General features: G+C 47.1%; 1 protein-coding gene across 2 annotated transcripts; it reads right to left on the minus strand.

Annotated features, from left to right (window-relative positions):
* Nucleotides 1-3,549: 3,549 nt before the first annotated feature.
* Nucleotides 3,550-10,645, minus strand: LOC119441167 (uncharacterized). 2 transcript variants are annotated; one of them, XM_049663123.1, is made up of 4 exons: nucleotides 10,153-10,645; nucleotides 9,810-9,872; nucleotides 7,160-7,585; nucleotides 3,550-4,116 (listed from the first exon to the last, which is right to left on the minus strand). In XM_049663123.1, exons 2-4 carry the CDS (start codon nucleotides 9,856-9,858, stop codon nucleotides 3,890-3,892), a joined length of 702 nt encoding a protein of 233 aa, XP_049519080.1. In that variant the 5' UTR covers nucleotides 9,859-9,872; nucleotides 10,153-10,645; the 3' UTR covers nucleotides 3,550-3,889. The 2 variants fall into 2 exon arrangements, with proteins under 2 accessions (XP_049519080.1, XP_037561764.1); XM_037705836.2 differs by having other exon boundaries at nucleotides 3,552-4,116; nucleotides 9,810-9,889; nucleotides 10,153-10,643.
* Nucleotides 10,646-25,835: the final 15,190 nt, after the last annotated feature.

A 25,835-nucleotide genomic window follows, 5' to 3' on the forward strand; every position in this document is an offset into this window, starting at 1 on the left:
TCCACAAACAAATGTCATGAAACAAAACACCCACAGCACATGCCTTTATGTTAAGTATTCTCAGACTGAAATATTAAAAGTGCGAAACAAACACGGGAACCTGAAAAAATTATGCAATTCCGTTGGCGCGGTTGTGCACAATCTCCGGGATCGGCCCATGCAAAAGGCTGTGTTTCTACCAGAAAGTTCGCCTATGTGCGTAGCGTTCGACGCCAGTGTTTGCCAGTAACCATTATGGTTGCATAAGCTGCAGTCGTCGGGAAGCGTGAGGAGCAGTCAGAGATCTTTAAATGCTATCCCGTTCCACTCTTAAAAGCGAAGCTTAAGCGTCCTCACATTTTTTTAACACGAAAGTGTTTTATGCCGGGGTCCACCAAGACTTCACTGACGTATTTCCGTCACGGAAATACGTCATAGAACATAATACAAAGAAAGAAACCAGAAGAAAAAGTTCCACAAACATGCAAAATTTGGAAATCGAACCCACGACCTCTCGGTCCGCGACGATAGATCGCCGAGCGTTTAACCCATTGCGCCACAAACGCATTTGCAGAGAGCTACACAGACGCGCCTTATATATCTAACACTCCTCCGTGTACCCGCGCTCTTGCTCGGGGCGGTGCCGCCGCCTTCGAGCAGAAAAGAGAAGTACTGCATTATGACACTAACGCGCACCGACAGTGAACGCTTCGGTGGTCTCAGCACTACGACGCCTCGATGCCAGCATTCGAAGGGACGCTGGCATCAAGAAGCACTACCAACGCCACCTAGGTGGCGTTCACCGTACTCAGCACAGCGGAGCGTGGCCTCCGCAATTAGCTCTGAAAATGTTTCTGAAGTTGATCGCGGAGGCTGCAATTACGACGCGCTGTACGCGCTGATTTGACTCGGTGACGATTCAGTTACGTGCTTTGTCTTGCGCGTTGTATTAGTGTGTCAGTTACGTGCTTCGTCTTTCGCGTTGTGCTAGCGTGTGCAGCGTAGTGCAGCTTCCATATGCACGACGGTTGCTCATGGTCATCGACGTTGGTAGTCATGATGGAGGAGACGTGCCACCAGGCGTCAGCGTGGGTGCATCAACGCCTAAGGGCGCTTTAGCCACAAAACACCAATAGACATTATATATCAATGTGCAATAAACATTACACTACTTCTGTGAAGACACGTTTCACTTTCGTGTTCTATACCGATTCCTATATAAGAGGGATCAACCACTTTTTTTTTTCACATTATACTGCCCATCAATATAACAATACTGTTTTGCCTAATTGCTCGCAAAAACAGCGAACTATTTGTTGGTGCGAACGCAGTCATTGCAAAAAGTATTTCTAGCCTCCACCGCATTGCACATGATATATGAAACGGAGTATTATGCTCTAAAATACTTTATAAACACGTGGCGGTTGCGCCATGCGCAGGTGGCCGGTCCCGCCCATTTGGTCTGTCTGAACCGTTCGGCGCCCCGTACAGTTGTCAGACAGATAAAATGGGCGGAACTGCAGGGCTATATATAGAAAAAAAGTTAGTGCGACTCTCAAGCTTTACAAGCCAAAAGTAAACAAACCGACGGCGCCTTTCTTGCAGCAGGCTTACAGCATGCGTGGTTCGCTTTTGAATAAGAAGGGCGACATGTTGCCCAAGTTGATCCGACTACTTCGATGACACTGAAGTCACACCGCTGCAACGATGGACACCAAGCAGGGATTTATACACCCCCCCCCCCAACACCCCCCTCCCCGAACACCCCGCTCCCCTCCAGGAGGATCTGGACAACCCCCCAAAATTATTCCGGACCATCCCCCCCCCCCCCCCCTCCGCCTTCCTCTTTCAGACAGGCACTCATCCTGGAAAAAATTACGCTGAACCCATGCACTGTGGCAATTGCTTTACGAAATATTTACTCTTTGCGGAGGTGGACGTTAGGTGGCCTTAATTTTGAGGTCCAATTTTGATGTTCAGTGCGCAGTCGACAGTGCTACACTGCGACCTGCAAGGAACGGAGAATCCTTGAGGTCGCGGTAAACGCTCGGTGCTCTCATGGTCGTTTCGTTAACTTGGTATAGGTATCAAAATTGGCATAGTATGACAAGAGTCTATGACGACCATAAATGAAAGGTCATGACATAAATATCACGACGTGTGTGTCATGTAGGTTATGAAAGAGTCACCTACATCTTGGTGCTCTCATGGTCGTTTCGTTAACATGGTATGAACCAAAATTGGCATATTATGACAAGTGGGTATGACGAACACAAATGATAGGTCATGACATGCGTGTCATGTAGGTCATGAAATAGCCACCTAAGTCTTAGTGCTCTCATGGTCGTTTCGTTAACTTGGTAGGCTCCCCACATGGGCGTCTTGCGCTAGAGTTTGGGGTATAGTAGCGGCGCCTGGTGGCGGCAAGATAAGTTATATCTGGGTAGTACCAGCTTGGGTAGTATTGAGCCCTGGCGGCACGTACCGTCTTGCGCTCGAGCAGTTCCGTACACATGATGTCTGCTTATCGCTGCTGTGAATTCATTTATAGCAAGCATTTCCTCGCGTTTGTGCGCCTGAATCTAGCAGCGTGCAAACCTTACCTTAAGTTCAACTTCGTACGTGACTCGCTTCACTTGCGATTGACACCGCGCTAAAACTTCGCCGCTTATTTCTTGAATGGTGTACACGTATTCGGTGTTGCATAATTTCTTGCCTTTACGCAGGATGCCTCCATTGAAAAAATCTTCGGCGCCCGATATTCGCTGCAAGCCGTGGTACAACACAACCGAAAGTAGCGGGTCGATATTGTAAACGTGCTTTCCGAAGCAGACGACCGAGCTTGGTACAACCCAGTTTCGGAGTGAGGGCGCTTTTTTAGCACCATTTTTTGCAGCGCCCCCTGGGCAACGCAGAAGCCCCATTCTTCGTGCAATCAAATGAAAACTCTAAACGCTGCCCCTTATGTTCTTGCAATTTTCAAACGTGGTGACAGAATGCTATGGCTGTTTAAATGTAGTACTGAATTTATAATCACGAAAAACTAGGCATACATTTCGGCCTTCTATAAAGGGCTCGTTCGTGCCTGACAGTCTCTACCTTCGTTGTAGTATTGTTGGCACAAGAACATCAACTCGACATGAACCAACAAGGAACTCCTTTGTGAGATGTGGTTTACTACACTTGCTTAAAAGGTTACTTAGTGTACTTCTGCTATCTAGCAGCTTTTCCGTCACCATTTGTTGAAAAAGGGTTAATCCTTAATTACATAAAACAACGTGGTAAAAAGAGTGCTAGCCCCTTGAACCTCTTAACCCCCCCCCCCTCCCCCTCGCGTGTCGCTCAAGAAAAAAAAAAGGTTAAGCAATAACTTATCATAATAATGTCACCGATTTCATCGGAACAAATCTCTACAACGCGATGTTACATCAAATTGAAGTCTCTTCTACATCTGTCGATTGGAACAGACTTAAGAGTGCAAAAAAGACAAATTTCAGCACAACAGAGACGTACAATCGCTTTTAATATGAGCTGCAACAATGGGCCCGTCATCGAAGGGGCTCAAAGACGGCACGGGGGCGCTCGCCAACATAGGAAAACTTGCCTTAATAAATATTAAATACCAGTAATAGGAATGGTGTTTAGGGCTCAAGCTTTTCGTGCGTCAGTATTGTCGTGCTGACGTAGTCGAAGGGGCTTATCCGCTTTTCGTACGAGCGCCGTTCATATTGAGTGCTACTTTATTTGAAGCGCTGTAGAAGACATGTACGACACTGAAGACAAAGCGCGAGCCACTGAATTTATTCGTCCCAGCTGGAGGGCGTTGCAACCAACGACATGAAAGCGCATAAAATTCAACGCACAAGAATACAACGCCTCCATTAAATCGGCGAACATCTTCCCGCGTTAACTACTGCACCACCTCGAGCGCTTCGTTGAAGGCGTCGAGGAACCCCGCACCGCTGACATATTCAACGATCCGTTCAGCCAGCGCTTTTCGAAGTTCGGCCTGAAACGCCTCCTCGTTCGTGTCGAACACTTCTCCATTGCAGCTAACGGTCGAGTTGTCGAATACCAACTTGCCAATCTCGACTGTGCTCGTCTCGAAGGATGTAGCGTGATAGTGCATGCCGTCCTCTGCGAGCAGAAAAGAGGACAATATAGTGCGCTGTCAAAAGTTTGGGAATTGAGGTTGTTTAGTTCAATAGGCAAGTATGCGCACGGCTGATCTTTCGTGTAGAGAATACATAACGTAATTGATGTTATCAGAATTGTAGTTTGCTCCCGACAACTCTACATTGCTAATAGCACTGAAACTGAAGGATGAGTGCTGGGAAAGGGTAAATCGCATGTCCAGAGGGAAAAGAGCCAAGAACAGTGAGGATAATCAGTTTGCTCCTCAGTGCGCTACCTTAAAGGCCCAACCAAGGTAAATATACCTGGTAGCGAAGCTTCCATAGAAACCCATACGTTCAAAACATGGCGGTTCATCTGCGGTTCATGGGGCTTAGCGCCATCTGTGTGAGGAGGGAACACTTCCGTCGGAAAAAAAAATAATTTGACGCCATATCCGTTAAGAACAGAAGTGACGCCATTTTGTTCTCAAAGGCGCCAAATTTGTTTTCGAAGGCCTGCCATTAGAGCTGTATATTCAAATGCCCCGCCATTCGACTTCATGGGCGTTTCGAGCTTTCAGCGCGGAGAGAGATGCAGGAAAAGTTGAGCCGTACGGGTGTCGAAATCGCATCGCTGCATGGAACATACTTTCTTTGGAGGCCGACGAACGTTTTGGGACTAGAGTGCTCGTCATTTCGTCGGACGCCAAGCCCGTCGGCCAGCGCTGTTCCACGAAAACAACTAAAGTAAACAAATATATGGCGGTCGCAACTCACTACTTTTGACTGAACAGATTAAGAAGCAATGAAACTACCCGCGTCACCAAATTCAGACAAACGTCGACAAGCAAAGCAACACAACATGTGAGGGGGGCGTGAACTTTACGAGCGCACCTTTCTGTCCACTTCAAGAGCTGCATTGCATTGCAAGTGATAGCGGCTGTCAACTCCCGCCTAAAACCCCTATATATAAAAAGTAGCGCCATCCACTTCCCTCCTCCTCCGTTCCACTATCGCGCTCGGCGCGACCAGCGCGATCGAGGCGCGATATCGACAATGGCGCCGCCTGCGTCGACAGACAGCTAACGCGCTACTAGAGGAAATCCGAGGAAAACTTCGATCGCGCCCTGCGGAGAAGTTTTTGAGGGGCGATTTTGCTTCAGTAAGTCAGTAACTAGTCTTAATAATGCCGTTTTTGAAGTAGCAACGCGACGATGCGAAACGGCGCAAATATCAAGTGTGCAGCAAGCGTTTGCGCACGCCGGATGGTAAAAAAAAAAAAAAAAAAAGCATTTTGCCCTCGCCTTGTCGGTTGCGGCAACTGAAGGCGCAGCAGCATGCCATCACAACGAAGTTCTTGTCCCTAACACGTTTGATCCGTTTGTGCGTACAGCACTTTTGTCGCACAGGCCCGAGAAGGGACAGTCGGAGCGCGCTGGAAAGAAAAAATATATATATATACTAAAGCGCAACGCGAGCTTCCACGCGACACGGATTGGCCAATGGGGGAGCGGAGGAGGCTGGGGCGACAGGAGGCGGCAAGGAGGAAACGCCGGGGTGAGCGCGGTGGCGGCAAGATCTAAGAATGGCGCTACTTTTTATATATAGGGGTTTTACTCCCGCCGCTATCGGTGCGCGCTCATACGGTGTGCGCTGAAAAAAAGGTATTTATTGATAATGATGAAGTAAAGTAGAGTTGCTCTTTTTTCGCCATGCGTATATAAAATTGATTAGGAATTTCATTTTCGTTGAATGAATCTAACTGTGTCTCCCTTTAATAAAAAAAACGCCTTTTTCTTTCCCAATGTTTGTTCCCTCCAAACATAGTCGCGCTTCAATCGCTGCTCCCATAACCATCCTTGCTGATGTCGGTGACAATTCGTTCTGAACCGCTCTTCGCCCGAAGCTTCGCGACCATTTGGATCGACCTTGGCCCAACCACAAGGAACAAGTTGCCGACGGACTTTCGACGTCGGCCGACATAACGCTGCCTCGGTCGATGTCCACTGGCGTTCACACATTGCAAGCCACTTAGGGCGGCGGCACTGTTATCTGGCATGGACAGACTTCAGCGTCTCGTTGCTCATGACGACGCCGGCTAACGCTGCCTGTAGCCTGCCGGCGCCGAAAATCAGTAGGAAACTCATTCCTTTTCTTTTGGGCTTTATCGTTGTCACGGACGCAGCTTCTCATCTTGGTAACACTATGACATTACTATGACTTTCGTGTGTGTGTGTGCGTGTGTGCGTGTGCGAGGAAAATACTTTGTGCGTGCTTTCGACAGCATTATATTCATGCGAGTTCATTGTGAACAAGGCTCCGTGAGGGAACCGATACGTTAGCTTTACTAAATTAAATTCCTTCCATACAAGAAACCAGCTCCATATAAGGGACATCATAAAGATTCCAGATTTTGCAAAGACATGGGAGATTATGGTCCGCTCTTTAGGTTGCAGTTAATAAATGTATTTAATCGCCCCTCGAACTGCAGCAAATCCCGATTCGAATTGACAAGGTTGTATGAAAGGCCGGGCCTAATAGAATCCGACATCGTACGCGGTACCGTGGCATCACACTGGCGGGCTTGTTTCAAGTAGAGCAGAGCAGTGCGTGCAGACATTCAGAGTGATTCGTAGAACTAAATTGGCTTGCTTAAGAGCTAGCGCTTGCAAGTCGGCGTTCTTACGAATGCGAAGAGCCATAACGCGCACGCGGGATTCGCAGCAAGGTACACTGTTGTATAGCACTAAGCAGGCTTGGGTTGTGAAAGCCAATAGAAGCAAGTAGGGACAGAACCGAAGAAATCAGCCTGTGGATTCCGCCTTCTCAGAGCATAGTAAATTGGTTGGGTTGGACGAGGCACAAAGTACTGTCGTGATGTCTAAGCTTCTCAAAAGCCATTTGTGTAACCACTGGGTGCCGGTATATCGGACATTTGTTGGATTCGGCTTGCGTTGCCCGTCACACCTCCGATCCGATCGCCGCTGTCAAGTACGGCGCGCAAATCGTGTGATGCGCACGCTATACGGCTGTAAGCGAGACCATTGGAAGTGTATAGCACTCACCGACATCCTCCTCCAGCAACAGCAGTCCCAATCCTTCAGTCAGCGTGGCTGTCAAGTTTCCCGCTTCGATGAGTTCGCCTGGCTGCACCAAATACTCGCCCCCCTCCAGTGTGGGATTTCTCCTCAGCAAGAGCCAGCGGTAGCGCAGCTCGAGGTTGGCGAAGCTCAATTCGCACACGGCCACGCTCGTGTTGCGCGGATCGAAGGCGCAGTCGCCCGTACGCTGGATGCCATGGTCCAGATTGGTGACGTAGCCGTCGATTAATTGGGGACAACAGCACCACGCAGCGTCACTCCACATATTGATGGAGGCGCTGAGCTCGTCGCAGCCGCCGTCTTTCTCCGAGAACTTGCACAGTTCGCCGCTCTGGAGCACGTAGTCAACTTGTTCGTTGAGGAACTCGGTAAGTGGAGTCATGGCGAGAGCTGCGCCATTCACAATATGCGGCATATGCAATACGGTGTAAATAGTCTCTCTTGTCGGTGTCTTTCCGCACGTAACAATATATACTAGGGGTTTCTAAAGGCTTTTAGGCAAGATAACACGATCCTAGTCCATAAGCTGTTCTACTCGAAGAGGTGGATATTCCTTGCACGAGAAGTGGAAATTCATAATGAACTAATTAACAATTTATTACTACGTTAAGGCCCACTGGCCAGTGCTGGCCAGGTTGGCTCGTGTGTCGGTATACACCTGCGAATTTCATGCGTAGGCCTTTGGTGTACAGGTAAAAGAGCAACGTGCTCCCATTTTCGTACAAGAAATATTAACTTTGGTGCGATAGCGTGCGCTGTGCGATCTGCTGTACTATCGCGCTCAATATGCGCTGAAACACGCGAGTCATGGTTGCAGCGATGATCGAGAAAAAATTGGAGAGGCTGTCGTCATTTGAGCAATGCTCCTACCCTCTGATTTCCGTCGTCTAGTTTCATCGCGGACTTATAATAGACTGGCCCACCGAATATCTATCGCTCCATCGCGGATAAAGAAAAAGACAACAAAAGAAGACAAGTATGGTTACGAAGCTGGGACAGCGTGCTTCGTCATGGCGCACGCTGCGCACGCTGCTCTGCGCAGACGTGGGTGTAAGGAGTAATGGTACCAGCGCTAACATTCGCAAATGCCATTATATGCTTAAAATCGGATATTCTGTCGGGTTTGGAAGTTAACCAAAGATCAGTAGGCCGGTTGGCTTTGGGATCCCACGGTAATACGACAAATGAGGCAGTGCAGGGTGACATGGGTTGGGCCTCTTTTGAAGTCAGAGAAGCACAGAGCAAAATTAGTTTTGAAGAAAGGCTCAGGAACATGGATGAAAATAAATGGGCGGCTAAAGTGCACAGCAAGTATCTCTACATGAAAAGCGTGGACACAGAATGGAGGAAGAGGTCATTGAAGTTGGCAACCAAGTACAGGATAATCGAAACTGTAAATAGACAACCAGGAGTCATCAGAAAGAAAGTGAGAGAAATAGAGACGGTGAATTGGATGCAAAGAATGGAAACAAAAAGGACAATGGAAATTTACAAGAATGAGAAGAAAGAAATTAGAAGGGAAAATCTGTACGATAACACAAAGGGCAGTGCCTTGCTATTTGAGGCTCGAGCCGGTTGCCTAAGGACCAAAACATATCGGAACAAATATTCGGAACTAGATGAGACATGTGTATGTTGCAGTAAAGATCCAGAGACCACTCAGCACATCCTAATGGAATGCGATGGGATCCACCCAGCGAGAACCGTAGGTAACGTGCAACTCCCAGAAGCGCTTGGGTTTAAAGTGGAAGGAAACATAAACAGATCAGTCGTATAGAGATCAGCAAGAGACGATTAGAGTACTGGTGGAAAAAAAGCAGGGAAAAGATGGATGCGACCTCATCTCAAAATCATAGGTAGTGGTACAAGGTAAATTTTTGAATAAGACAAATAATGAGGGGTATACAAAAATGCTAGATAAAGAATATGTATAGTATACCTGACTAAATCAAGCAGGCTAGGTGACTATTTGTCGCCGCCCCGTTTCAAAGGGGATGCCAATAAATCATCATCATGTAAAGCCTAGTGGTTATGACACTCGCCTTCGGACCGTAGGTATACCCGGGCTCGAATCCCGCCTCGCCAAGAAAGTTTATTTTGTTTTATATATTTCTGTATTTCTCTCGATCTATGTCTGTCTTTCTTTCTCTGCACCTCCTCCCCTCATTTCACACTCTCTCCACGTCGCTTGAAACTGCGAGCGCCATCGCTCCGTAGGGATCAACCTCGACCTTAAGCAGCTCCGCTGTAAAAAAAAAAGCACCCTGTATTTGCCTTCGCTCCCTAACAGAGTGACACACGCACGAACCAGGGGGCAGTGCCACGTCACCAGGCAGCTCCACAATATTTTACCCCCCCATGCCCGAATAAGTGGCACCAAACCAGCGGGGTGTGCAAGCGCGTGGCAATCCCAGTTCATCCTCGTGTAGGCATTAGGGGACACCAGTAGACCGGCCTGGTGCGTTGTTTTTTTAATGGGCATCTATAGTTACTTACTTACTGCACGTCTGTCTATTGCCTCTTTAATTCCACCATAAGCTGGACGTGCCAACATTCATGTGAGCAGCACTCTAGTTGTTAGTTTCTATTAGGAAGAGTAGCAGCTAGTACTCACCAGTTGCTGCTGCAGCGAGCACCAAGATCCAGCAAAACAAGCCCATCATTCCTGACGCGAGAGCTGTCGCAGACGTGGTGCTTGAAGAAACGAAGACGAACGCAGAATTGAATAGGTTCTTCACACAAATCATTTGAAATAAAAATTTTACGCACACACCACAATCAGCTGAGGTCACGTTAGCAAAATCAGGCAAGCGTATAAATGCCGATGCCTGCATGTTAAATTGTAGCATACAGGATATTACCGTTCCAGCACGGCATCGCTGATATAGCACCCCGCTTACGTTATGGCGTCGGTTTCTACACGCGGTGCCTGTAAAGAATCATACGGCAGGGCTTACCTTTTCCACCCGATGCGTTGTGTGCTTGAGAGCGGTGTGTGCCGCTGGGCGTAGTTTTAACCAAACCTGACGCCAGCACTATCGACACCTCCTGCGCAGATTAGGCTGATAAAATATAGAGCTACGGTTACATAGACGGGTTTTAAATCAATAACTTTCGTGGCATTTCATGGTCATCCTCATTGGACTAGAGAAGTGCATAGGGCAGCGGAACGGTAAGAAGGTGTCCCGGAGCGGAGAGGAGAAAAATGTAGTGCGGCGGAGCTGAGAAGGCTTAGAAAGTAAAGCGTATAGCAACGCATCGGGAAGGGCTAACAAGGCGTTATGACGCGACTTCGTAAAGGGGACAGACACGGTGGGTATTGCGGCATCAGCATAAATTATAAAGTCAAGCTAGCTTTATTAGTTGCCGTCGTGAGTAATAATAAGCTCTCTTTCTAGGCTATTTGCCTATGAGCAACCAACGCTAAAGCTTGCCGAGCCAACAGCAAGGCCGCCATTGGAGGAAAGAGTTTGGTTGCACATGCTGCGTATCCGGGGGCTTACACACATTTCTTTCATCTCGAGACACACGTGTACAGCTTCTGACCTGACTGGGCACCGGCGTGCAAGAACATGACAGCGCATGTGCTCCCCGTAATATGCATGGTCATGGCAGGCTTGGCCATCGCCTTCTAGATAGCAGGCCTGTGCACTCTGCTTTATGACATCATGCTACTCGCACCAAAATTTATATTGCCAAGCCCGGCGTGACGAAAGCGGTGACGTCAAAATAACCACGGCGATTCACTCGGGAGCATGACCATTAGATTCGATGGCAGTCGGGCAAGGTAGCATGACGTCACGAATCGAAGTGCACAGGCTTTGTGGTATCTAGGAAGCGATGGCTTGGCTGGATGCATTAGACTAAATGAAACGTTGATACTGGCCCGCATCTGTTATCGTCTAAAATGTCGTGCAATTTTCGTGGCTTCCCCACGGAAGGCGTTAGCATATATTTCAGCTGTGCTGTCAAACTGCCATAGCGCCTTCTGTTCTGCACTGGTTCCGCATAGGCTAGAATTATTTACTCCCGCGCACGGCTTAGATGACGCTGACAAGGTTAGCAATGGGGGCTTGTTGGTGATTCATGAGGAACACTTTTGATGCAGTGCGAAACGTAACATGGACACAAGAAGGTACAAGTAAAAAGACAACACACAGCGCTGCTAGCAACAACAATGTTTATTCTAAAAACCAGACCACTTCAATAGACCGTTTACTACGACGCACTTGGTGAATTGTGCATTAGCAAGCCTTCGATAGCGCTGTCTCCTATAAGGAGCTAGATTTCCTGCGTAAGCCTTGACAGGTTGTTCTGGCAGGTTGTCGCGGGTCATTAAATATGGTTCGATAGTGTGAATTCAATCGCGCATGTTTCTCAGTGCTTCCACGTTGCGTATGTCTGCTATGGCGCATGCGGTATTTAAGTGGCCTGGTTTTGAGAATAAACTGTTGTAGCTAGTAGCGCTGTGTGTTGTCTCTTTACTTATGCCTTCTTGCGTCCATGTTACGTTTCACGCGGCATCAAAAGTGTTCCTTAGATGATGCTCACGTCTCGACCCGTCATCATCTGTCGGCGCAGCCCCAAAACAACGGCCGGTTGGATGATGGAGCAGCTGACGACAAAACCATGAGTCCATGACTAGCGAACTTTGGCCGGAAGCATGCGACAAGAAAGGGCTGAGCCGACTTAGCAGACCAGGTTGAGGCCGAGTCCAAAGTACCAGTGAGCCCACCTATATTCTGCGTAATACGACATTAAATCGCGGCATAAAAACCTGAACATATCCTCCCGAGACCCGAACACAACTATGGGATATAATCGCTCTTCAAGATGGTTTTTATTGTCTACTGTTATGCTGCGAACCTGAAATACAATTTTTAAAAAATTTAAATGCTACGGTTAGGTGCCAGAAGCTGCGTCTCCATGAACATAAAAAAAAAACTATCTCCATCATCTGCTCACGTTTGCTATGGTAAAAACTGCATTTCATTGCTTAAACGCAGATGGAATGAAGGTGGAAATACGTTTTTCCATGTTGTTGTCGCGTCCGGTATTTTCACGCAATATCTGTGATTTCGAAACACACCTCAAGGTTGCTTTCGGCCGTCTAAGATGACGCAGATGTCTAGATCAATTCAGTGTCACATTTCTCGAAAGCGGATAACAAGAATATGAGTAAACCATTTCTTTACAGTTACACATGCACCTGTACTTCATACCCAGAATGAATATTTCTCGTAATAACATCGGAGTGAATTTCGAAAAAAAATGTTGAAGGCAACCTGAGAACAAGGGTACCTAATTAGGAGGCTATACGTGGTTACCTCATAGCAATATCTACAGCACAAACAGACATCTTAGTAGGAGAGCGCATGACATTTAGCAATTTAACAGCCTCTTTGATTTTCTTAAATTTCTTATTGGAGCTGCGCTTGCGTCACTCACTACAACGCCACCTGCTTGCCGAATGTGTCGGACGCTTGTCCTTCCTTTGCCCTTGACGCGGTGTATGTAAAAATGCCTCCTAAACGCGTACTTAGTCCTACTGAGATACAAAAGGAAGATAGCAAAAAAATATACAGAAACGTTGCAAAAGCATCTCGTCGTCGTTACGCTGCTAAAAAAGCTGGAGATAAGGAGAAGAGGTGGACCTGATTGAAGAAACTTGCAGTGTCCGTGATTGAATTAGAAAAAAAAGACAGCAGACTTGTGCGACCTTTCAGAATCACAACCCAATTCGCAAACTGAAGTTGTTCCTTTCGAGTGGTTGCATTAAGAGTTTCAGTTGCCTGTAATTAAATCCCATGATTTATAACGTGCCCGCATATAGCTTTCGCGCACTCGTTAGGAAATTTTTCCAAAGAGAGTAATTCATCCACACACATTTTACTTCGCTAGTACATTGACCATAGTATACACCTCTCACACCCACTTAACTCCTCCCCCCTCCCCCCTTGCTAAATTAAATCTTGGTTGCGAGTACATTTCTGCTAGGGCCGCGTTATAAATTCCGCGTTGTTCGTAAAACACAACTTATAGAGCTCCTTATTGATTGCGTACGCAATTTGCAGCAGATGATGTAAAACAATTAGAACTTTGTCTTGTTTAGTTCACCGAGGACACCAGAGAAGCCGACTGCGAACGTCGTACATGACGCAGACACGCACACAAAAAAAGAAAGGAAACGAGGGCTCAGTAATCATTTGAAACTCTTATCAAGAACGTGAAAATTTTGTCACAAATGTCACTTGTTGTGGCCTCCTTTTCCACGAAATATAAACCTGGTGTTACCTACAGTTATGTCGGTACATTGGAAAGCATAGCTGATAGCGGCCGTATCACACTTTCTAACACTTGATTAAGATTTTTTTTACGAAGACTGGATTTAATCTAACCGCATTTAACTACGCACGTACACAAATTTGCCATAGCATTCCATTAATTGTCGATAAATTTGATCTTGGTGAAACTTGTAGTTCTGCCAGCGCAACGGGCTAAATTCTGCACCGCTCGTAAGGCACACTCATAATGCTCCCAGAGCCCTTGCGTACGTAATTTATTGACAACGCCCAAATTAACCCACTCACTTTGAACTTTGCCTTCACGTTAAGCCTCAGATGTCCCTTACTGTGGCCAAATATAAAGAAGCTACCTTGTCTATTTTACAAAGGACACCAGGAGAACATCATATCAAGCATATAAAAAAAATGAGCGCAGCTTGCACTAGTGGTGCATAGCTGGAGCAAACAGCGGAGCTTGTTATCGACCATGCTACAGCTACAGTCACTGTACTACAGCCAGGGTCGCTAGCCCGACGCCGCTGGATACTCAAACGCATACTCTCGCGTTCTCGTTCTCGAAACTCAGGATCTTCGACTCGACGACGCCTCTTCTCGGCTGCAGCTTCGGCACGGTATTCCGGATCGGCTCGCCGCCGACGCGCAGATTCTCGCTTGGCCGCACGATGCACTTCAAGACGCGGCCTGGCGAAGCATTGACATGTCTAGGCGAAGCGAGGCACATGTGGTTGCTTGGCGACACGAAGTGGCGTCATGGCTAGACGGAGCAGGTACGCGGACGTAGCAGCTCGGCGCGGTGGTGTGGAGCGGCGGCGAAGCGAGGCGCAGCTGTGCCAAGTGGTTGCTAGGCAACGCGCGGTGACGTTATCGCCAGGCGCAGTTGCTGGACTACGCTATACGGGCCAACCTCCGGCTTAAAGAGCTCCGCTGTTTAAACTGGAAGAAAAAAAAGAAACGAGGAGGATCGAATAATTATTTGTAAGATTCCTAATTAAGCCAGGAACGTTAAGTTAATATGCCCCGCATTTCTACTAAATAGTAGCCATGTGCAAACCTGAGTTCTCTCGGGACATTGTGAAACGTAGCTGATAGCGGTAGCCTGAAACTTTCCAGCACTTGATAAAGACATTTTTCTCAACGGCTCTACTTGATCCTCACAGTTTCAGCAAACACGTCCTCTTTCGCGTTGACAAATTGACCGCTCGCAGTGCGGCACATGTGTCCAGCTCCTGATCTCTTTGGGCACCGGCGTGTGAGGACGTGGGAGCGAATGCGCTTTTTGCAGCAGGCATGGTCTTTGAGAGAGCTTGGCTGGACGTTCGGTCTAAAGGAAATGTCGATACAGTCAAGCATGCGTTATCATTCGAAATTTAACCCGCCGTGGTTGCTCAGTGGCTATGGTGTTGGGCTGCTGAGCGCGAGGTCGTAGGATCGAATCCCGGCCACGGTGGCCGTATTTCGATGGGGGCGAAATGCGAAAACACCTGTGTACTTAGATTTAGGTGCACGTTAAAGAACCCCAGGTGGTCCAAATTTCCGGAGTCCCCCACTACGGCGTGCCTCATAATCAGATCGTGGTTTTGGCCCGTAAAACCCCATAATTTAATTCAGAATGTGGCGCCATTTTCGTTCTCTGTATACCGGGGGGCGTCAGCATATGTTTGTTTCCGCACTCAAACTGTCGTAATGCCTCCTGGCCAGAGCTGGTCCTTCATAAGGCGGTTGTAACAAATGGTAGTAAATTTCTGAAGGCTTAATTGTCCCTCCGATGCACGAACACAGCATTCTCCGATACAGAATTCGGCGCATGCGTTCGTATGATCTGTTGCGCAGTTGCTGCTTGCTGAGCGGACCTGAAATGCGACGTGTTGGTGACTACCTCGTAAGAAAGCTGATAAATTAGCTACACAAACGGGACCTCAGCTATCTTGAAGCGAAAATATCTTGTTTGCGCAAACAAACAGGACTTCCTGAAAAAGAAACTTAAAGTCAGCTCTATTGCAGATATCTCTTTTTTGTACACAAGGTCTATAGAAAATGAGTTAGAACGAGAGATAAACAGCTTCATTCCAGCCATCTGGCATGTGAGTTTAGGTTGAAAAAAGAACAACAAAAAGCATTATTCATGAAAGGATTCACGAAACTGATCGTCGGACCTTTTAGTACGAACCACATGTATGTGCAGCGGCGCCGCGACAGCTAGTTTCTGACGGTGGAAAGGCGACAGTGATTTGTGGCTGTTGTAAGAAAGAAAAGAAAGGGAAATTTCGCTGGCCGCACCAGTGACGACTGGTACATTAACAACGGCCAGAAGGGGGAGCAACTAAAGGAAAAAATAATAGGGGGAAGTAAATTACGGGCAAAAAAAGTAAGAAAAAAAAAGCAGTATATTTTGTATACATGCAGGACTGACTATTGCACATTTCGCCTCCCGTGCAGGACCCCTTGTGAATGCAGGCCAGCTTGATATTGTGCCATTCTTCCCACGAGCACTTGTGGATAAAGGTGATATTACAGAAATTTGCAGGTCATGCAGCCTGCAGAGTTCATGCACATGTCTGGGTCTGTCAAAAGCATGGCAGATGTCTAAAACTTCAGAGCCCTTCCATTACTGCGAAGATGGAGGCCAGCGAAGCTGTGACTATGGTGGGTCTGCTGTTGTGAATATAATAATTCTATAAAAAACTATAATTCGTTGGAAGCTCACTTTCTTTGAAAAGTGCTTCTGTTGCCCTTTAAACAGTCGTGCTGTAAAAGGCTCCATTTGCTTTTCTGGCAGCGTCTTCCGAACTAGGGCCCATCGTGCGCTACCGCTGGCCCATTGTGAGCTGCAGAATTAAGCGTCTTTTTCCGCCTTTGCAATCACCACACACACACACACACACACACACACACACACACACACACACACACACACATATATATATATATATATATATATATATATATATATATACAGCAAACGCGACTTCTTTCGTCGCGCGAAAGGCCGTATTGGGACGGGAGGGGAGGGAGGGAGAGAGGGAAGGGAGGCGACGTTCAGCTGCGGCACCAAATGTATATAAAAAATTTGTCGCAGTTTCACCCGAAAGGCGAAGCACCAACTGCGATAGCAAATTATTAGAGAGACGGAGTAAGGATAGTAGTTTTATCAGCTGTATAAACTTGGACATGCAGCAGCACAAGCAAAGCGCAGAACTGTTGTAGACGCCGTCGGCGTTTTGCCCGCGTTCACATCGAACGCGCACGGCGTTTTTATATAAATACGTATTTGGTGCCGCAGCTAAACGTCGCCTCCCCTCCCTCCCGTCCCCCCACAGCCTTTCGCGCGACGGAAAAAGTTGCGTTTGCTCTCTATATATGGAAGGAGGAAAGAGACGCTTAATTCTGCAGCCCTTCAGGGAGCACGGCGCCGAACGCGCGTTTGCTCTCCGACGTGCGTTCGCTCCCCGTGAAAGCGCGCGTCCCTCGCGCCCTTTCACTCGCACATACAGCGTCCGGAGCGCGGCGACGATTTCATCGCCGTTGACGTCATACGGAACCTCACGGCGACGGCGACGGTTACGGCAGAAATCTGCTTTGGAGTGTCCATATAATTGCTATCGCAATAAAACGTTGCGAGGCGAGAAGGTGGTAAAGACTTCCGACGCTGCTCAACGAGTGTCCCGTTCTGATCTCGTCGAAAACCTCCGAGCCGCCCCCAGAGGCAGCGGCAACAGTCAACAACGCCGCGCGCGTTCGGTGCGAACGCGGGCAAAACTCCGACGGCGTCGACAACACTTCTGCGCGTTGCTGGTGCTGCTGCATGTCCAAGTTTATACAGCTGATAAAACTACTATCCTTACTCCGTATAGCTCTCTACTAATTTGCTATCACAATTGATGCTTCGCCTTTTGGGTGCGCGCAACTGTCACATTTTTTAAATACATTTACAAATTTGCAACAATAACGACCGATCAACTCGCGATGGTCCTTTTACTGTTCAAAAAGAGTTATATAATCGTATGTACGTCGTTTCACAAACAGATCGATTTGAGTGTTATTACGGTTAAAAAAAAGGTTGTTAGTAAGTTGAGCCCTGTCGTGCGCGCAAAAAAAAAAGAAAATTTATGAAAGCATGTGCATCTGGGATAACGTTTGTTGGTTTTGTACTTCGAAGTGTTAATAAGCAGACTTTAAGCAAGATATGAACAAGTCGAGTAACGAGCAAAATCAACGGTTTTAGGCAATTATTGTCAAGAAACCATTAAATGTAATTCAACGAAATTTCACCCACAAGTACGCAACTTTGAGATCCTTCAGTAAGGTGAAAATTAGATTTCGAAGTTACACAATATAAAAGCTGTGCTGATATTAATTTCTCACGTTTTTTAAAAGTTTTTTGAGCTTACCTGTAGTGCAAACCTTGAGAATGAAGGACGGTTACGAACCGTGCGCACCTGGATTAGGACCTCTATTTGCCTAAGAGCAAGATATCTAGGTCCTTGTGCACAGCACGTTGCCGAAAAACTTGCAGAAAAAAAAAAGCAAGCGCACTTACCTTAGTGCGCTCTGTTTCCCTTTCAGTGCGTATCATTAGAATTGAAGTAGCGAAGTGGTAGGGAAACCCTTAGTTGTAAAAAGAAGATATTAGGCTTGGAGATATTATATACATCTGTATTATATTACGAGCACATCAGACGCAGCGCCCGCTCAAATATGGACATGTAGACCAGACGGCTAAAGACCGCCACTTACTGGAAAGCATTATACTGCCTTTTTATTCGTAATGGTTCGCCATTGCCTAGAGAGAGATAGAGAGAGAGAGAAATAACTTTATTTTGCCAATAATGTGGTTAGAGGAGGGGGTAATGACTAGAAGCCTCCCCCATCCCCCCTTTAGACGGCGGCCGGCAGCCCCTGAGCCGCGGCGGCGTCTTCAGCCATTTGGACTACTCTTGCTTGAACATCCGGGTCCGAGCTGAGCAGCACGGTCTCCCATTGCTCCTCATTTCTTATTATTAAACTTGGTTTTTGTGGTTTTGAACAGTTATTGTTATGATATTGTTTCTTTGGGCATGCCCAGATTATGTGTTGAAGATCTCCTCGGTTGTTACAATGCTTGCATATGTCTGTGTATACGTCTGGGTGATAGTGACTGAAGGCAATGGATGGTTGGGGAATGTGTTGGTTTGTATTAGCCGCCAAGCCACCGATTGCCACTTGTTTAATCAGCAATGTTCTGCCGGATATCTAGCCCTGGCTAGTCTGTAATGATCAATAATTGCTCTGAAGGAAGTGTAAGTACTAGTATGTGACACCGAGTTCGCATTCGATGAAAATGGGGACCATGTTAGAGGTAGTGCGTGGGGAAAGTTTAATGTTTATGGCTTATGATCATGGGAAAATATTACTGAATACTCATTTTCTGCCCATTTGCATACCTTCCATAAGTCACGTAATAAGATTCCCACGGGTGTCTTTGCTGAACTAAACGATAGCACCGCGATCATGTGGTTCCCAGCGCACGTCGCCACCCCCACCGACGAGGGCCCCCCTAACTTGAATGAGATGGCACACTGCTCTGCGCGAGAACTGACCCGCCGCGCAGAGTCTGAGACAACCTCTTCGAGTTCGGACCTCCTGGTGCGAAACACGCGAGCACGCTTAGTCAGATATAACGATATCACCAAGCACTACCAGTTAGGCAGGAGGATATTGCCTCCGCCCCCCTCACCCCAAACTGAAACGTCGCCAGGCGGTCGTCTGGCGACCACTGCAGACACACACCTTCCCCAGTCCGGTGCGATTGCGGCACATTTTCCCCACACAATATCCGAGTGCTCTTTGCAAGTTATGTCAGGCAACTAGAGCGACACTCTCACACATGTTGTGGGAGTGTCCTGTTATAGCAGCGAAAATAGCAGTAGCTACGGAGGCTCTTGCGTCGAAGTGGGCCGCCGCTCTGCGCAGCTCCAACCTCAAGACACAAGAGTGGGCAGTCCAGCGGGCCCGGGAGGTGGCGAGGAGGCAAGGCCTCGAAGTCCCCTCATGGGACACCTGAGCCCGGGTCGTTAAACTTGGCCGGATCTTAATAAAGTTGTTTCCATCCATCCATGAACTAAACGATGCCCCTGGTATATATTAGGTTCATATTAGGTTAGAATAGGGACTTTTAAAGCAATGCTTTCTTTGCCTCTTCTCCTGACTTTCCGGGCGCTGCTGCTGCGATGGTCTTGCCGCGCGTGCCGCTGGGTTTATTGCAACACCACCAGATGGCGCTCGCCTCCTGGTCTAAATAGAGTTACTGTATATGCTACCAAAGGGAGCATATACAGTAACTCTAGGTCTAAATAGAGGTACCGTATACGCTCCCTTTAGGGAACCTAAAGGGAACCTTTACAGTAACTCTATGTCTAAATGAGGCAGTGCAGTGTGACGTGGGTTTGGCCTCTTTGGAAGTCAGACAAGCACAGAGCAAAATTAGTTTTGAAGAAAGACTCAGGAACATGGATCACAATAAATGGGCGGCTGAAGTGCACATGTATCTCTATCTGAAAAGCGTGGACACAGAATGGAGGAAGAGGTCAAGGAAGTTGGTAACCAAGTACAGGATAATCGAAACTGTAAATAGACAACCAGGAGCCATCAGAAAGAAAGTGAGGGAAATAGAGACGAAGAATGACCGTCTAGATTTACAAGAACGAAAAAAAAAGAAATTCGAACAGAAAACCTGTATGATAGCACAAAAGACACTGCCTTGCTATTTGAGGCTCGAGCCGGTTGCCTAAGGACCAAAACACACCGGACCAAATATTCATAACTAGTTGCGCATGTGTATGCTGCAGCTGAGATCTGGAGACCACTCAGCACATCCTAATGAAATGCGAAGGGATTCACCTAGTGAGAACAGTAGGTGACGTACACCTTCCAGAAGCGCTTGGGTTTAAAGTGGACGGAAGCATCAACCGGCCAGCAGTCGAGGTAAGCAAGAGACGTTTAGACTATTGGTGGAAAAAAAGCAGGGAACAGATTGATACGACCTGATTGATCTCTTACAGTCATAGATAGCGGTACAAGGTATGTTTTAAGAGGGAAGAAAACAATTAATGAAATGTATACAAAAATGCTAGATAAAAAACATGCATAACATACCTGATTAAATCAAGCTGGCTATTTGTTACCGCCCCATTTCAAAGGGGATACCATGAAATCAACATCATCATGCTCGCGCGCGCTGCTGGGTTTCTTTCAACACCACCAGATGGCGCTCGCCTCCGCGCATCACTAAAGCTTTACGCATCACATCACGGCCGCCGCCGCCCCGGCAGCATTTAAGTTTGTGCGGATGGCACGTGCAGTGTTCGCTTTCCTATGCGACAAAAATGCAGGTGTTGGGCTGTAGAGGTCCTGTGCTGGGCTTTGATAGTGTAAACATTACAATCGTCCATAGCCTGGTGAGAGCGCTTGAAGCTGGCGTGTAATAAAGCCCCTGGCAAACAGGGGCTTCAGCGTCTGAACAGCGTGCTGGCCACGTATGCAGAAGGAGCACGTAACCACGCGCCAGCAAAATGGCTCCAAAGCGTGCACCCAGCGTCGTGGACACCCAGGTCCGAAAGGAGCGTCGCGTGGAACAGGAGCGTCTTCACTACCCAGCGAAACGTGGTGCAGAACGCGAATGTATATTTACAATCTATACATACAATTATAATAATTATTTGAATTATGTACAGCCCCATAATTCAAAGTTTAAGACTTCTGCCACGATGCGATGTGCCATGTGAGGCAGTGATAATGCTCAACACTCTCAGAGATTATGAACAATGACGCAAACAACGCCTCATGCAAACACGTCTCCCTCTGTGTTCTATGGACTACGCAGACAAACAGCAGTGGTGCACCCAAGGCAACATTTAACATCGACTCACCATTCTCGTATTGGACTAAATGCTGAAGCAATTACACATTCGCCGCCAACATCACCGCTAATTATCGTCAGTCAAAGCAATCAGCATACAAAGCTTCGCTTACACCGATTCCCACAGTGCGTGGTATCCGCATTTTTTTTTTTCTTCGTCGGTAATGATGTGCGCGGCCAGCATTTGACTGATTCGCGCGTGCGAAATCTTTCCGAGGTTCTCTTCTGCTGCGCCGGCGTAAACCGATCGTTCCGGCTCAGCTTTTGCTTTGTTAAAAATGTGCGGGTGTTCTGCTTGAGGTCCCAATACATATCTTGTATAAATGCCCACTAACCCTTACGAAAGCCATTTATTCTGCTCTGACGGAGCCAGTATTGGCTCGCGACACTGCCAGTACGCTACAAGTAGCAACCTTTGAAGCAGCGCTGCTAACTTTGGCGCGTTTCTAATAACCCTTTTTCTGTATTTGTGAGATTCGGCAGTAGGGTCGCAGTGGCAACACGTTTCATTGACGGCGTACATGTTTATTAATCCAAATGCCGCCTGCAGCCGACTTGGAGTGTAGCGGAATTCGATTTCTCTTCGAAATTGTCAGCAGCCACCGTCAGCGAGAGCGCTTCCTAACTTCAGGCATAGAGCGTGCGCACGTAGCCGCGGCCACGGCCGTGCTTTCGCGCAGAGTGTAGCTCAGCTAGGAATAGAGCTCTGGATTAGGGACTGTATTAAAGCTTTTCTTTGCGAACCTCGCCGGGTTGCGAGACCATGGCTGCGGCCTGCCTGTTCCCTTGGCCAACCAATCACAGCGGAGTACGCGCGCCGCGCGCGCCGCTGGGTTCCTTGCACCACCACTAAAATGGCTCTCGCCTCCACGCATCTGCGCCAGCGGCGATGGCGGCCGTGCGGGGGACAAAAAAAAAAATACAGAACAATCCGGCAGATCCGCAAACAACGCCTCATGCAAACACGTCTCCCTCTGTGTTCTATGGACTACGCAGACAAACAGCAGTGGTGCACCCAAGTCAGACCTGATCGCCCTGTGGGAATCGATGTTATGCGAAGCGGTGGGCGGGGATTCTACCAAGTTAACTAAACACCATGAGAGCACCAAGACGTAGGAGGCTGTTCCATGACCTACGTGAGACGCATGTCAGGAGGTTCATGTCATGGCCTATCATTTATGTTCGTCCTACACTCTTGTAATACTATGCCAATTTTGGTACATACCAAGTTAACGAAACGACCATGAGAGCACCAAGACGTAGGCGGCTAAATAGATTGATACTGTCAAAGTGGCAAATGTTCGCCAAGAAATGCTTCGCATTTAAAAACACCAGGATGCACCACTATCTATTTCTTTGTTTCGTTTACAAGTCATTGCATTAGCCTCTCTACAATGCCTGAGTAAAGCCTTCGGTGTCACTTTGTGTGGACATTCAATGAACACGAACTCGCTTTTCGACTCTTTATGCACTCGCACAAAGCTTCGCTGTATGTAGATTCTAACTTGTTTGATCTCCTTTTTTATTATCTATACTCTTGCCTAGAGTGATGCGCTGTTGTAATGCGATGTGCAAGTGCTATCTTGTATGGTTTCCAAGACTGACTTAACATGTATTATATAATCTGTCGTGGAGCGGAGCAGGTGGTGGCGTGGAGCAGAGGTAGAACACCCGGCCTCTAATCTGAAGGTCGTAAGCTCGAATCCTTTTCCAGTCCACTGCATTTTCAGGCTTGGAGTGGCGCCTGACACCGGGAAAAAAAAAGATATCGCCGAGGGCTAGTGGGGCTATACTAGTTCAGGTGCAACCAAATTAGGAAGGCCCACTAAGCTTTAACAAAGTCACTCCCTCACCAGAACAGGAATTGGCCTCCCTGGTGCAGCATTCGGCCACTACCTCCCTCATCACTCCTACAGTCCCTCATCACTCCCTCAGTCCCCAGCCGCTGCGGAGCACCTGACCAAGGCAGCAGTCAGACCTGGGACGCGGCAGAGGGTGCTAAGAATCTCTGGGTCCGAACAGGCCGCCACCGGAAACTAAACCTGGCAACGTTAAACACACGCCGCACCTTATCGAGTGAGGCTAGCTTAGCAGGGCTATGCGCGGAATTATCAGGTATTGCCTTGGATATTATTGGCCTTAGTGAGGTGAAGTGAAGAACTGGAGAAGCTTACACAGTGCTGAATAGCGGCCACGTGCTCTGCTACAGAGGTTTTTCAGATAAGAGAGAATTCCGAGTAGGAATTCTAGTCCATAAGGACACAGCGGGCAATGTTCATGAATTCTACAGCATCAATGAGACGGTAGCAGTCGTCGTAATAAAGCTTATTAGGAGGTATAGAATGAAGGTAGTACAAGCCTACGTCTCAACCTCCAGTCACGATGACAAAGAGATAGAACAGTTTTGTGAAGATGTTGAATTAGCAATGAGAAAGGACCAAACTCAGTATACTGTATTCATGGGCGGCTTCAATGCAACAGTGGGGAGAAAGCAGGCTGGTGAGCAAGCAATTGGCAACTACGGCATTGATTCTAGGAACACTAGAGGAGAGATGTTAGTAGAATTCGTGGAAAGAAATAGGCTCCGAATAATGAATACCTTCTTCAGGAAGCGCAGCAACAGGAAGTGGACCTGGAAAAGCCCTAATTGAGAAACAAGGAATGAAATAGATTTCATACTCTCTGCCAATCCCAGCATAGTGCAGGATGTAGAAGTGTTAGGTAGGGTAAAGTGCAGTGACGATAGGTTAGTGAGGTCTAGGAGTTCTTTCAATTTGAAGAGAGAAAGAATAAAATTAGTCAAGACGAAACAGGCCAAGCTAGACGCAGTATAGGGCAAAAGCAGACCAATTCAGACTGGTGCTTGCAAACAAATATGCAGCTTTAGAACAGGAAGATGAAGACAACATAGAGGTAATGAATGAAACCGTAACTAGGCTGATCTCAGAAGCAGCAGTTGAAGTGGGTGAACCAGTTGGTAAGCTCTCCCAAGTAACAAAGGACCTAATAAATAAACGGCAAAACATGAAAGTGTCAAACTCAAGTGATCGGTTAGAATTCGCTGAACTGTCGAAACTGATCAAGAAGAAGTAAGCGATATCCGAAATTATAACGTGGAAAAGATTGGGGAAGCAGTAAAATATGGACGGGGCATTAAATCAGTGAGAAGCAAATTTGGCATAGGACAAGGCAAAATGTATGCACTGAAAGATAAGCAGGGTAATATCATCAGCAATTTCGATGAAATACTAAAAGCAGTGGAAGAATTCTATACTGACCTGTATAGTACCCAGAGCAGCCAAGCTATACTCTCATTCAAAGTAGTGATGAACAGGATACAGATGCTCCTTCTATAACTAGCAATGAGGTTAAATGGGCCTTGAAAGACATAACCAGGGGAAAAGCCGCTGGAGAAGATGGAATAACAGTCGATTCAATTAAAGATAAAGGATATATCATGGTTGAAAAGCTTGCGACTATTTATACGCAATGCCTCACGACTTAAAGTGTACCAGAAAGCTGGAAGAACGCCAACATTATACTCATCCATAAGAAGGAAGACGTTAAAGAATTGAACAATTATAGACCCATTAGCTTGCTTTCAGTATTGTATAAAATATTCACAAAGATAATTTCCAGTAGAATCAGGGCAACACTTGACTTCGGCCAACCAAGAGAACAGGCTGGCTTCAGAAAGGTATATTCTACGATGGATCATATCCATGTCATCAATCAGGTAATAGAGAAATCTGCGGAGTACAATCAACCTCTCTACATTGCTTTCATAGATTATGAAAAGGCATTTGATTAAGTAGAGATACCAGCAGTCATAGAGGCATTGCGTAATCAAGGAGTACAGGAGACATACGTGAATACCTTAGCAAATATCTACAAGGATTCCAGAGCTACCTTGGTTCTCCACAAGAAAAGTAGGAAGTTACCTATTAAAAAAGGGGTCAGGCAAGGAGAGACAATCTCTCCCATGCTATTCACTGCATGCTTAGAAGAAGTATTCAAGCTCTTAGACTTAGACTAGGAAGGCTTAGGAGTGAGGATCGACGGCGAATATCTCAGCAACCTTCGGTTTGCAGATGACATTGTCCTATTCAGCAACAATGGAGACGAATTACAACAAAGGATTGAGGACCTTAATCGAGAAAGTGTAAGAATTGGGTTGAAGATGAATATGCAGAAGACAAAGATAATGTTCAATAGCCTGGCAAGGGAACAAGAATTCATGATCACCTGTCAGCATCTAGAGTCTGTAAAGGAATACCATTTAGGTCAATTACTCAAAGGGGACCCTGATCATGAGAAGGAAATTTACAGAAGAAGAAAAATGGGTTGGAGTGCATATGGCAGGCATTACCAAATCCTGACCGCGAGATTACCACTGTCGTTGAAAAGAAAAGTGTACAATCATTGCATTCTACCGGTGCTA

This window comes from Dermacentor silvarum, chromosome 2 (assembly GCF_013339745.2).
Source record: "Dermacentor silvarum isolate Dsil-2018 chromosome 2, BIME_Dsil_1.4, whole genome shotgun sequence".
NCBI lineage: Eukaryota > Metazoa > Arthropoda > Arachnida > Ixodida > Ixodidae > Dermacentor > Dermacentor silvarum.

Coding starts and splice junctions, on each gene's coding strand:
- LOC119441167 (XM_049663123.1), bottom strand. CDS start 9,858: ATGATGGGCTTGTTTTGCTGGATCTTGGTGCTCGCTGCAGCAGCAACT. Junction 7,586..9,809: donor GCTCGCTGCAGCAGCAACTG/GTGAGTACTAGC, acceptor TGAATGGCGCAG/CTCTCGCCATGACTCCACTT. Junction 4,117..7,159: donor GTTGCTGGAGGAGGATGTCG/GTGAGTGCTATA, acceptor TTCTGCTCGCAG/AGGACGGCATGCACTATCAC.